Source organism: Prionailurus bengalensis, chromosome A1, assembly GCF_016509475.1.
Source record: "Prionailurus bengalensis isolate Pbe53 chromosome A1, Fcat_Pben_1.1_paternal_pri, whole genome shotgun sequence".
NCBI lineage: Eukaryota > Metazoa > Chordata > Mammalia > Carnivora > Felidae > Prionailurus > Prionailurus bengalensis.
Genome location: NC_057343.1, coordinates 197,620,696 through 197,634,331, shown reverse-complemented (window position 1 = coordinate 197,634,331; position 13,636 = coordinate 197,620,696). Strand labels below are relative to the sequence as shown.

The 13,636-nt window shown below is 54.4% G+C and overlaps 1 protein-coding gene across 3 annotated transcripts in view; it reads right to left on the bottom strand.

Annotated features, from left to right (window-relative positions):
• Positions 1-387: 387 nt before the first annotated feature.
• CAMK2A (calcium/calmodulin dependent protein kinase II alpha) overlaps positions 388-13,636 on the bottom strand; it is a 62,539-nt gene continuing 49,290 nt past the window's right edge. For 2 of the 3 annotated variants that reach the window (XM_043598005.1, XM_043598014.1), the window contains 4 exons: positions 10,640-10,715; positions 7,943-8,037; positions 3,647-3,875; positions 388-3,337 (listed from right to left, as the gene is read on the bottom strand). In XM_043598005.1, the coding sequence (XP_043453940.1) occupies positions 3,334-3,337; positions 3,647-3,875; positions 7,943-8,037; positions 10,640-10,715 (404 nt within the window). In that variant the 3' untranslated portion in view covers positions 388-3,333. Of the gene's footprint in view, positions 3,338-3,642; positions 3,876-7,942; positions 8,038-10,639; positions 10,716-13,636 lie in introns of those variants that run through there. The other variant, XM_043598022.1, reaches the window with a different exon arrangement.

Sequence of the window (13,636 nt, the reverse complement as noted above, 5' to 3'; positions counted from 1 at the left end):
GTGCCAGTGCTTGACTGAGACAGGGAGACCTCAAGTGCACAGAAGTTTGTAGCTATTTATTGCACTGAAAACACCAATAAAACAGACACCCCGTTTCCCCCCCTCCCACCCAATAGCAGAAGTTTTGAGCAGTGGTCATTCAAATTCACAGCCACATAGTTTTAAAAAAAGAAAAGAAAAGAACTGAAACAAACGCCCCCCCCCCCCCCCCCGCCCCCAGACAAATAGTAACAAAGAAACCAGCATGGGGAGTCTGGCAAACACATCCCCCAAAGGGTCTCCCTTTGGGAGACAGGAGGCCGTGGGTCAGGATTAGTGCCACAGTGTGCGTAATCCTGGGAGAATACTTTCCTATAAAGGTGTTTGCATGCTGGAGCCTAGGTCTGGTCTTAGGTCTGGATTTTTTTGCGTCTACAGGATGTTTTAGAGGAGCAGAGTTTCACTGTCTGGTGGGGGTGGGCTCTGGGCCGCTTTGTCTGCCAGCCTCCCCTGCGTGCTGCCTCAGGATCACGCTGATGGCCTGTGGTCCACACTGGCTGACTACCCGCCCACAGGAGTGGCCTTCCTCGTGGGGCCGTTTCCTCCCGGGGTAGGGACCTTGCCTCCATTTCTCTGGCACTTGGAACTGGACACGGTAGACGGGAGGCATGTCAGCAAATAAAGATCAGGACACTGGGGTCCTCCAGCTCAGTTACCCCTGGTGGGAAAACCCAGGGCCAGAGCAGGAAACGGACTTGCCCAAGGTCACACAGCAAGTGTGGTCAGAACTGGGGATGGAATCCTACTAACCCCCAAAGCATGGCTCTTTCCCCACAGTCCACTGCTAATAAGCAGTTGACAGGCACCGAAGAGGGGAATGAGGGGCAGGTGGGGGAGAAGTGGGGGCTGGTCAAGGCCCAGAATGAAGCAGGGGTCCAGCCAGTGGATCCTGTCCGTTCTTGCAGGTACATCGGGCTTCACTTCGCCGTCCTGTTTGATCCCCCAACAGCTCTGCAACATAGGCTGGGCAGGAATATTTCACCCTTTAACTGATGGGGAAACTGAGGCTGGAAAAGGGACCAGACTTTGTCTTGGTACTTGCAGCATCCCCTGTGAAGGCTGCACCCACACCTTTGGCTTAGGGATGGCTGTGGGAGCTGGCAGCTCACAAGGGAGGCAGGCGGTTTTGTTGCTGGGACGCTGGGATCACTGGGCCTTACTGGGAAGCCCTCTGGACCTGGGGCAGACCAGGTGCCTGCCCCTGGGCCTCAGCAACAGGGTGTCTGCCAAGGATAGAGGCCGGTGATCAACCAGTTTGGAGACCAGGAGGCCCAGGCAGCCTCTATCCTGGCCTGCAGCCCCAGAATAGCCTGCCTCACCTGTCCCCAGGGCAGCAGCAGTTGTGAAAAGGGCCCAGCAGACAACTCATGATCAGGGAAAACTCAGAAAGTCCTGGATCAAACATCCCCCCAGTTCTCCAGCCAACACCCAGGACTCCCCAGAGGTTCGGGGGAACCAGAGCCTCCTCCAAATCCCTGGGGATGTGGCTCTTCCTCCCCTAAAATCCTCCAGAGGGGACAGTATCTCATGCTGGCAAAACACGGCCACACAGAGGCCAAAAGCACAGAGAGGCGGCAACATAATTCCGAGTCGGACACTGAGAATACAACCTCTATTTTTTTTTTTTTTTGTCCAAAACATGTAGATTGGTTTTGCTGAGTGTTTTGTCTTCTTTTCTTTTCTTTTTTTTTTTTTTTTTTGACGTACTTACTGCATATAAAGTCATGCAAAGAAAACAGTGCAGACAGTAGATCCTAGTGGATGTGCCAAGGCATTCCACATCAGAGTCAATCCCAGGGGAAGAGGGGAAGAGAAAGGAAAAAAAAGAGATTCGAACCCACGGCTGCAGGACGAGGCGTGAAGAGGAGAAATTCCAGTGCTCTGCTTGGACCAGCAGATACAGAGGGGAGAGGCAATGGAGACACATGCTCGTGAACCCCCAGAGACTGGGGGAGGGGCTGAGAGGGCACTTAGATGCGGTGGAATGAAATCCGGGGAAGCTGGGAAGCGTCGTAGTAGGAACCTCAGTTTGGGAGGCAAGAAAAAAAAAGAAAAAAAAAAAAAAGATAATTTCCGTCTTGACAACCTCCCCCCGCCCCCCCCCCGCCCCCCACCGGCTCTCTCTGCCCTGATTTGCTATTTCTTAGCTCTAACATCTGGTGTTTCCACAGTCCTGAAAAGGAACCTTAGGACCAAAATGTCAATGAGGCCCTCTTCCCCCTACCTCCCGCACCCCTCCATCCCCGGGGACTGAGTCCACCTCGACCCCAGATAACCACGGGTGACAAAGTCCATCTCAGAGATGACATTAAAAAAGAAGAAGAAGAAGAAAGAAAGAGACCTAGAACAGAAAAAAAAACTACCCCTCATCCCTCTTCCCACGTCCCTTCCCAACCCAACCTGACCTTCCCCACAATAATTTGAGAGGTTTAGTTATCACATAGATATCCAGGAACGCAAAATCCATTTAGGAAACACACAGAAGTTTGGCTATAAAAAGGCATGCGGTCCAAGTAGAAGTGATACCTAAATGTTGCCTTCTTTGCCCCCAAAAAGCAATCAGATTCTCTCCCTCAGATGTGACGGAGCTGGAATTCTCCAGGGCTGATGGAAGGGGTGCAATGGGAGTTACTGTTGGAGGTGAACATCAGCCGGAGGAGAAGAGTGAGGGCACCCTGAGACGGTTGTGCTCCACACGCTGAGGGGAAGGGTCCGCAGGGACAGGAGGAGGGGACAGGATGGGAGAAGAGCTAGGGAGGCAGTGTCAGGTGGGGACTCCTGGTGTCTGCTCCTCTCTCACCCTCTCCCACAGGGGAGGCTGGCTCAGGGGTTGAGGGGGACCCTGGAAGGAGAGAGACAGCGAAAGGTGGGGGCAGATCCACATTCCTCCTGACTCTGCCCCTCTTTCTCCTCAGCCCCTGGGGGACACACAGCTGGGCATTCTGGCCTATAGCCAAGGCAAGAGCAGGCTAGCGACAGCCAGGAGGGGGGGGGGGGGTCCTCAGAGCCAGCACCCAGGGCACCCAGGGCACCCAGGCCCGAGGAAGCCTCGCCCTGGCAGGAGAGTGACAGGTGGTGGCAGGGAGATGTGGCTATTTGCTCTGAAGTCGTGATAACTTTTGTGGACAGACAGGTTTTCTTGATGCAGGTGTGGCGGTGGTGGTGATGGTGACGGTAGTGGGATGGGGTGACGCGATTGGGGGAATTCCAGCCAAATCCAAGTGGGAGAACCAGCAGCCACATTCCGTGAACGGAGAGAACATCTCTGCGGTACAGGGCCCCCGGCCCGGTCCTTCAACTGTAAGAAATGGTATGTCTGTGGGTAATGGCGGTTGCTTCCGAGGGCGTCATGCTTTCCTTGGGCAACCACCCCTCCCCCGTCCTTAGATGGAGTCGGAGCTGCTTCTGTGGGCCCCACCCAGCACCCTACCTGGCCCCGCCTCCCCCACCGGGGACCTGCAGGCCGGTCTCCTCCCTGTGGTCCTCCAGCCCCCACCCCATGGCCTTCCAGCAGCCAAGTGCCCCAACATGTCCCCCTCCAGACTGACACCACCCCGTTCCTTTAGATCGCCCTAGATGACAGATGGCGGGAAGGAGAGGCTCTTACTGGGGCAGGACGGAGGGCGCCCCAGATCTGTGGAAGTGGACGATCTGCCATTTGCCATCCCGGCGGTGCCAGACACGGGTCTCCTCCGACTGGGCCGTGCGGGGGATGCCACCCGCATCCAGGTACTGCGTGATGCGGATGTAGGCGATGCAGGCCGACTCGTCACCCATCAGATGGATGTGGGGGTTCAGGATGGTGGTGTGCACGGGCTTGCTGTTCCGAGACCACACTGGAGGTGGGGATGGGGGGGGCACAGGAGATGCACTTGGGGGCCTTCTTCACGTCCTTCATTTGCCCATCTCCCAGCGACCCTCTCAGCAGAGGCACTCCCCGCCCCCTGCTTCATTTCCACAGGAGGGGTGTCTGTGACAGGGCTCAGCTAGGTGTCAGGGCAGACCTTCTAGATGACTAGATCAGATCCCAGCTTAGAGACAATGGATTTCAGGCATGCCAGTTCTTTAAACACAGGGGAATGGGATTTTAGAATCACGGTATCTCAGACACACAGAAGTATAGGACTATGATGGCAGAATCAGATGAACTTAGACCAGGGTCTCACACCCAGATTCCCTATGGGGGCCAGGCGTGTACATAAACGAGGCTGGTGAGCTGGGTGTGAAATGCTAAATGACAACAGACCCTTTGCCTCGGAGTCAGGGAGCCATAGGAATGGGGGAGACTGGTGACACCATGTCCCACCTACAGAGGGCGCCCTGTACACAGCTTCCTTGGTGGCTGATATGCGAGTACGGCTGACCCTGGAACAACGAGGGGGCGCAGGTTAGGGCACCCACCCTCTGCACAGTTGAAAATCCACATATACCTTTTGACTCCCCTGAAACTTAACTACTAATAACCGTCCGTTGACTGGAAGCCTTACTGATAACACCAACACTCGATTAACCCATCTTTTGTATGTTATTTGTATTATGAGCTGTATTCTTAAAGTAAGCTAAGGGAAATAAAATGTTATTCCTTAATAGGGAAAGGGGAATACATTTACCGCACTGTGCTGTATTTATTGGGAAAAATGCACGTGTAAGTGGGCCGGCACAGTTCAAACCCATGTTGCTCAAGGGTCGGCTCTAAGTGGAACCCACGTTGCCACACCTTCTGAGTTTTCAAGAGAATCCAGAAACCTGGATGTTTATGTGAAAATGCTTCATTTTTTATTATTGGTATTTAACTCAAATTTAAAACATGCGAGCCCCATGAAACATATGTACAGTCCAGATGGCCCGTGGACCCCTCAGTTGCTATCCCTACTGGCAACAGAAAGAATTATGGAAACCTGGATAATATTGAAACTGCAGAATCTTAGGATCTCGAATTGTAAGGATGGAATTAGGGGTCATGGGGTGAGGTCGTGGAGTTCTCCAGAGTTAGGTGGAAAAACGTAACTCTTATGATCAGGACAGAACTGACAAAGGTACTTGAAACCAGCTTTCTCTATGCAAAATATGAGTTACTATTGTTATTAGTAGTAGTAGTAGGGTTAATTATTTTGGTTCTTGGAACTCTCCATTTTTTTTAGCAAGATAGAAAACAAAAGCACAGAAAGACAATGACCCAGGGAGGGGCTGGACAGGGGTCACCAGGGTCCCAGGCTTTAGAGGAACCCTCATGCCTTCTCTTGGTGTAGCCCAGATGTAGGTCCAAATCCCATAGAGAGCTGACTTAAAATATACACTGCCCGTCTCTTCCCTTAGAGATGACAATTCAAAAATCTATACTATTAAAAAGCCCCCTTCCCCTCCCCACCCTTTGATTCTGAAGCCCAGCCTGGTTTGTGAACCACTGATTTCCTAGAAAACATAAAATGTCTTTTTTTTTTTTTCCAGGACTACTGGAAGCGTCCCTAATATTATAATCTCACTATACCCAGGCTTTGCCTACAGAACTCAAAATCACTGAGTCTTACATATGTAGACTAAACTAACAGACTGTTACAATGTGGGGCTCTCAGAGAGAATGTAGAGCGTTTGCATTATAGGCTTGGGAGAGACCTCCGAGGTCAAAGGTCACCCAGTGGCCTTCCTACCAAATGCCAGGAGGCCTCAGCAAGTATCCTTGACAGCCATCAGGGCTGGAGGCACTCCAGACCGTCTAGTTCAATGCATCCATTTTAGCACATCTGGAAGCTGAGGTCCAGAGAAGCAATCTGACTTGTCCCAAGCTGGGCCACTTCCTGAAGGAAATGCAGTAGAACCTAGAAGAAGTCAGTCTCCAGACGGGACTGAATTAGGACAATCTAGCACCGTCTCAGAAGGGACAGACAAGCTCAGCATTGTTGAGGGCACTGCGCCTTGCTGTTGTTGGCAAGGGCTGGGGTTCTGGGGGACGTCTGTAAAGAAATGACCACCCTAATTTGGTGTCTCTGACTAGACATCCACCCTTGTGGGCAGCGTGGGAGAAAGGGCCAGGTTCTCCAGCACCAGCAGGGAAAAACAGGCTGGATGGTGAGACTTGGCCTGGGGCGGGCCGCTACTCCGGGTCTTGCTCTCATGGGTCCTTCGGCGTTCAAACCTGCAGTCCAGGGGGCCGGTGCTGTGATGGGGCCCCCTGCCTGGATGCAGGCCAACAACTAGTTCAGCCTTCTCTTTGTGTTTATTTTCTTTTTCCCACCCCTGAGCCTTTACAGCCAGCTCAGCCTGGTTTCTGCTCTATTGGCTGGGGATTGGGGAGTCCACTCTGGGGAACCAGCGCCCCCAGAGGACAGGCCTGTATAGAGGTGGCCATGGTGATCAGCGAGGGAGCTCCAGGGAGATGGGGACACTTGGGGTCCAGCCACCTCTCTTCACATGAGAATTTAACCTCCACTGCTAGCCTTGGAATATCAGAGTTTGATTAATCAAGGGATAATGCAACTTCCTTCTCTGCAGCTTTTTGGGGGTGCTCTTGAGCCCCTAGATTGGGTGCAGCAGGAGAGGAGTGTCCAGCTGGGGGCTGCTAACACATAGTTGAGAGGGGGTGACCCAGGGCAGGAAAAGGGAAGGAGTGAGTCAGGACTGGGTTCTGCTACTGACTTTCTGGGTTCCTTTGGATGAGTCATTTCCCCTCTCTGGGCCTCAGTTTTCCCTTCTGGGTGTTATAGAGTTGGACTAGATCCTTTTTCAGTCACTTAAATGCCCCCTTTGTTTTAGCCACCTACAAGTGCCACTATACTGACTTCATTAAAATCCTTCCTTAAATCAATACACTTTATCAATTTATGCCAATTTATTATAAAAGAAAACTTCCTGGCACAATCAGTAATGAACAACCAGTATCACAGAATACAAGTTTAATCACGAGTCCAGTGTAAATGAAATAAAGTTATGTAATCCTAGCTCCGAGCTCTTGCCCGCAAAGGATCTGAGCCTGAGACCGTTCTCTCTTTGATGAAGAGATAAATTAGAAGGTTGGAGAGCTGTTTAAGACCAGCACCCAGCTGAGCCTTTCCCCCTCATGAAACCAGACGTATTGAAAGAGAATTTAGAAAGGGACCAACTTTCTCACTGTGTGAACCAATGTTGTTTCAAGTGATGCCCACGTGCACCGGAAATCATCTTGGGTAGCCTCAGTGGTATATGCCTTCCCTTTGGGGTACCCTGGATATGCCACTTCTCAGGTCCTGAGCTAGATGATTCTAACCTGCATGTGCTTTGGTTCGTCCCTGTCTGACCCCTGGCCAAGATGAGACATGGACACAGGCAGAAAGCGCCCTTGGTCAGGCCCAGCCTCAGCCCCCTGACAGCCCCTGGTTGCAAAGCTGCCAGGGTCTCTCCTGCAGAGGAGAGGCCCAGTAAGGACAGACATGCGGACAGAGACCTAGACAAACAGGCAGGGGCACAGCAGTGTGAGCTCGGGTCCCCTCCTCTTCCCTGGACTGCCCACCCACAGGCATTAACAGCCCATGAGCCGGCTTGTGACCAGTTGGACAGCTGGGGTGGCCCCAGGCGTCTAGATGGCTGTAACTTGGGTACATGCTCCGGCAAGAAGGCTGCCATATCTGTAAAATGGGAACAAAGGTCCTCCCCCAGCCCTCCCAGGGTCAGGGGCAGAAGAGGGCTGGGAGTGCTTGTCACACTTGTCCCAGGTCCCCGTCCTCAGCCACCGGAGGGACAGCCGGCAGTCGGATGGGCCCAGGTTATGAGAGGGAACCAAGGTGGTACCAACCCCTGTCCACACGGGATCTTCCTCTTCGCTGGCTCCTGAGCTTCCCCGGGGGCCCTGCCTGTCACCCTGCTGTGCCATCCGGCAGGACATGGAACAGAGAGCAGACAACAGGCACCCCAGAGAGAAGGGATTGCTCACAGTTTTCAAAATAGAATCGATGGAAGTCCAGGCCCTCGACCAGGTTCCCCAGGGCCTCAGGTTCGAAGGCTGTCATCCCAGGGTCACACATCTTCCTAGGGGGAGGAAGTCAGAGGAAAGAGGAGTTGGGAGTAGTCTCTTAGGGCCACCCTCTAACTCCAGGGCCTGGACTGGAGGAGGGTGGGCCTGAGAAACCAGAGGGATGGAACCCACCTCACAGGATCAGTGACGTCAGCAGGTGGGGCAGGGCTTGCAAACTGTGCTATGAGGCACCCACCACCATCCAGTGGTAGAACTGGGAGGCCAGGGTTCGACTCGGGTCCTGGCCCTGCCACTCACTGGTTATAAGATCCCCAGCAAGTGGCTAGTGGCCTAACATCACCCACCAAGCATGCCATGAGTGGCCGTGAAGCGTCGTGCAGAGACCCCAGGCGGGGGCTGACTCAGCGACTCAGCCTGTGCGGGCCTCTCCAACCTGCATCTCCCCGCCGGGGGCAGCAGAAGCCAGGGGGGCTTTTCCCGGTGGGGAGGACCTTTTCCTTCACACCAAAGTGACTTCTGCTCACCAAACAGGTACATCCCTGGAGGGGGTGCGTTTTGCTACTTTAAAAATGGCCTTTTTGCCCTCAGCGAGAGCCGCTGTTTCCTCTTCTGTAACATGAGGAAAATAGCATTCAGTCAGGTTTTTCATGCCTGGGAGGGAGGCGCACAGGGCAAGGTGACGAGGCCCTCTGCTGTGTGTTTTCAGCTCAGAGCTCCCTTCCAGGTCTCAGCCTTCTGGGGAAACCTGACATCCAGGTTGAGGAAGGAAAAAGGCCATCTCCCCCACCCCACCCCCACCCCCAGGTCTCTAGGATCTGTGGCACGACACAGACCCCTGTGACAATGACGGTGAAGCCAGGGACAGGAAGTACCTCAGCACAAGCAAAGATCCCAACCCTGGGGAGGAACCGGAGACACTGGTGGATGGGTATCAGGCCCGGCATCGTCTGAGCTGGACATTGGCTACTGCAAGCCACTGTCTCCCTGCTCTTCCCTGACTGTCCTGTCCATGTGACCCAGACAATGCACTTCTCCACTCAGCCCCTCAAATTCTCCAGGTGGACTAGCCGGGGGCTGGGGACTCCGCTCAGACCATAGGAGATGTTCGGAACCCTTCAGCTCCAGAATCCTCCAAGGCTGGGGGTCTGAGCTCTGAGTGTCCAGGAGACTGAGCACCCCCACTGGAGAAGCCCCTGCCTTTGAAGGGACTCAGGGACCACCTTCTCCAACTCTATTATACATCTAGAGACACTGAGGCTCAGTGAGTTAGGGTTACACAGGGCCAGACTCAGGGTAGCACAGGCTCCAGGGGTCGTGGCAAGGGGTCAGAACCGGGAGTAGGCTACCGATGCCAGAGAAAGTAACATCACAGAGGTGAGAGCGGGTCCCCAGAAATGGCACTGGTGGGGGGCTGGGGTCCACAGAAGCCACCTCTCTTTCCCCCCTCCTTGGGTGCATCTCTCCAGAAAGACTCGACGACTCTTCCTGTGGCTGATTTAACACTTAGGGCTGGCCACAAGACGCATTCAACAGCGTGTTTCTGGGCTTTCATGCTTTACCCAGGTACACATGTGCATACACACCTGTGCACGGCCCTTATGCACACAGTCACAAACATGCAGTGTAGACAAGTGCGCACACACGTGTGTACGTGTGGCCTGTCTCACACCTGTCCCTTCCAGAGTCCTTGTTCATCCAGACATAACCAGGGGATTGCTGGGGCCTTGCCGTCATCAGCTGCTGCCAACACCCTCCCACAATTACCATGTACCTGGCCTGCCAAACCTTTGGGAGACAAACTTCAGCTCCTGGGCACAGTGGAAACCAGGAACCAGCTGCCCAAGAACCAAACCCCAGCTACGTTATTCCCCCTTCATCTGAACCCAACAGTCGAGGGTCATTCTGCCTCAGTTGGCAGCTTTTGCCCACCAAAAAGCATATGTGGGGTCTTGTCAGCCCTGCCTGAGTGGTGGAGACTCCTCCTGCTCCTTGGGGTCGGCTAAGGGCCCCGGTGGGGCCTGCTTCTGGGCCAGACCAGGGAGGGGGCATATGGGTGACCACTAGGGGGCGTTCCAGCTCAGCCTTTGCACACAGCCGCCCCACAGAAGGCTGGTCCAGATGCGCAGGGGACAGTCTCAGACCACCTGTTTCATTTAATGTTAGTTTTGGACACTCTGCCTTATTCCCCCAGAGGATTTAAGGTTCTGTTTTGAGGTTCTTTTGCTCACCCCTGCTCCCTGGAGGACATACCCTACCCTGCCCTCCTGAGGTCAGGCCCATTGCACCCGCCTCCCTCCCCTCCTTCCCCACTCATCTCCTGAGGAGACCCATGCTGTGGTGGAGACCACCCTCTGTTTCCTTGGAGAAGCAAAGGGGTTTGGTTGGAGCCCCTCCTGAGGAACAAGATAGGAGGAGGAGGAGGAGGAGGAGGAGGAGAGGGAGGACCGAAATACAGAGAAGTACTATGAACAGAAAGCTTCACTAAAGCATAAAGTCTAAATGCAAAACAGACATATGAGCTCAGTCTGACTCACAGCTCATGCAGAGGGAGTGATTGAGGGTCAGAGACCGGGACCCCCAAAGTTAGCCATCAGCACCCCCTCCCCCTGAACAACCATCTGGACATGACATGCAGAATGGGCCCAGCCAACTCACGTGTAGGACTCAAAATCTCCATTGCTTATGGCTTCGATCAGCTGCTCTGTCACTTTTATAATCTCCTGTTTCCGCACTGTAAGGCAGGAGGAGACACAGAGAAATGATAGTAATAGAAATAGTAATGAAGCACCTGCTACCATTTTCTGAGTCCCTATCATGTGCCAGATCCTGTGCTAGGACCTGAGGGCCTCGTGGAGACTGTCTTCATTTATATTCACGTTATCCCTGGGAGGTAGGTATCATGACTCCCATTTCACAGAAGCAGAAACTGAGGCCCAGGAAAGTGGGGAAAAGGTGTGACAGTTCCGTCAACTGCAGAAGGCAAAGCCGGTGCCCCAGGTGGAAGCCTTTGTCTCAGTGAGGCGTGCATGGCAGACATTCTGACGTTAGGTCTCATTTGAACCCAGGTTGTCTCCAAAATACGCCCCCCGCCCCCATCCCCTTGCTTTGCCGCCTGAATCAAAACCAGGTCAACGGTGGGGCTGGACCTAGTAGCCATGAACCAGGGCCCTCCCACCCCCGGCCCAAACTGGGGCCCCCAAGGAAGGTCTTAGGGCTTTACTCCTCCCTCAGGTCTGGGTGAGCGTTTTGGTCTATTTGGGTGCCTGTAGGAATCAGGCACTGAGCTGTTCAGAACTTTCTAGGCCTTAACGAATCCCAGTTGCTGAGACCTGGCCTCCCCTGGCCACCCCTGAAACACTACAAATAACTGGTCTTTCTAGTACAGGTTTAGGCATCAGCTTTCTTATTAGATGTGTGCTGTTCCGAGCCCCGGTTTTCCCATCTGTGAAATGGAAACACCACCACCTCTCATCCCTTCAGTGCCAAACCCAGACTTGAGGGCCAGACAGACCTCTGGAAATGCCGGCGCAGGTCCTTACACGCTGTGTAACAAGGCCACAGGGTTGTTTCCTGGCCTGTCCGATGGAGACAACAGTGCCCCCCCACCCCCAGTAACGAGGTAACGAGGTGGGATGAGGCGATGCGCACGAAGCCCCCGGGCCCACTGTAGGTACGCATTTTCAGCGCTGCCGTTTTCTGCCTTCTCCTACACAGGTTGCCACACCCGCTTCTCACAGACACCCCGGGAGGTCAGCAAGGGCCAGTGCCCCCCATCTGATCCACAAGGACACTGGGCCTCCGTGACAGAGGAAGCTGGAGCCGGGTGTCGTGGCTCCCGGCAGGGCTGTCTCACCAGAAGCCTCGCATGGTTCCGTGGTGGCAGGCCGCCCCCCCCCTCCCCCCCGTGCTGACCCCAGGCCCAAGCTTCACTCCAAACCCAGTCAGCTCTCCGGCCTACTGGAGCAGCCTTGGTGAGATTCAAGGGCACACTGTCATTTCTCAGTCTGGGGCCGAAGGAGGGGACCACACCTGGCTGAGGCCCTGTCCCTGCCCCTTTCCTCACCACCGCCCATGCAACCCCACCCCGTCTCACGCCAGGGAGCTCACCTCAGGCCCAGAGGACACAGGGTCCTATGACATCCAGGCTGAAAGAACCCTTGGGGACCAGGGACTCAGCCTCCTTATCAGACTTTTGGGGAAATGGAGGCCCAGTAAGGGGGGTGACTTGCCCGAGGACATAGAACACACTGGGTGCAAAATTTGGCTCCCAGCCCACGGCCTTTTCCACAGGACCCCCACACCCCACATGCTCCCTGACGTATCAGGCCCGTAAGCTCATCTATTTCCCAACTCAAATATGTGCTCCACGGAAGCTGGGCCATGGCTGCCCGTGTCGCACAGGATCCCTGGACCTGGATGGGACCCCTGGCCCCCCCAGGCACTCATCCCTGAACGAACGAGTGCATCAGGCACTGTGCTATGTGCTCTACCTGAGGAATCTCGAAGCCTCACAGCACAGCTTCACGTGGCCATCACTTCCACATCAGCGATGAGCAAACCGGAGGTGAGAGAGGTCGGCCGGTCTGCTGCGGTGGGCTGACCGCCCCAACCAGAGTCGTCATACTGTTCTCGGGGCAGGGGCCCTGTGCCCAGCACGGCTGTTGGCACACAGTGGGTGCTCCGTAGATATACTGGTGATTTTCTCCAATGTCAGTACCACAGTGAGGGGCTAATTCTTTACCTGCTGGCTCTGCTAAGATTTACCAGGTCTGGGAATGAGACTGTCTTAGACCTTGAGCTCTGCTGGCTCCCTCTGGGGTCTTGCCTGGGGCGGGGGCAGAGGAGGCTTGAATGAATGAATCAGTGGGTGGACCCAACACCGGGGCCTGGGGCTGCTGTCTTCACCCTGTGTACTAGAATTGCCCAAGTTGCCAGGTGGTCCCTGTCCCTAGGAGCCCAAGAGCCTGGCCTCCAGGTCGACTCTGCCCTCCTTCCTGGAGACAGAGGGTGGGAAGAAACCCGTTCCTGCCAGGAGATGCCTCATTCCACTCCCACGCAGAATCAGGCTGACGATCCAGAGCGGGCCACGTGCTCCGGGCAGGCCATGGCACCTGTCCCACCTCCTAGCCTTTTCTGTACAGACCTTACGATTCCTTCCAGCCTGACATTGCACGAGCCTGTGCTTAATTAACGCCCTGTCTCCTGTGGGCTGCCTCTCACTGCGATCTCAGGGAGGCTAGCGACGCGGTCAGGGGCATGGATTCTGGAGCCAGAGTCCCTGGGTTTGGATCCAGATTCTCTGCCACTTCATAACTGTGACCTTGAGCAAGGTGCTTCTGCGTGCCTCAGTTTCTCCGTACGTATAACGGAGCTACGGACACTACTTACCTCACAGGGTGGTTCCCAGGACCGAGTGAGTTAAGAATGTATCAGTAGGAATAACTAATACATAGATGGTTCTCACTAAGGACCAGCTACGGTTCCAAGCCCTTTATATCAACTCATGTATGTAAATAATGATGCATAATCTAAAGCGTTTAGAGCAGTGCCTGGCACTCCATAAATAAGAGCTATGATTATTGTCATCCGGAAATCTCTGAATTGGAAGTTTTCCCTGAGGACAGCCTCTGGTCTTCAGCCTGGGCAGGGATG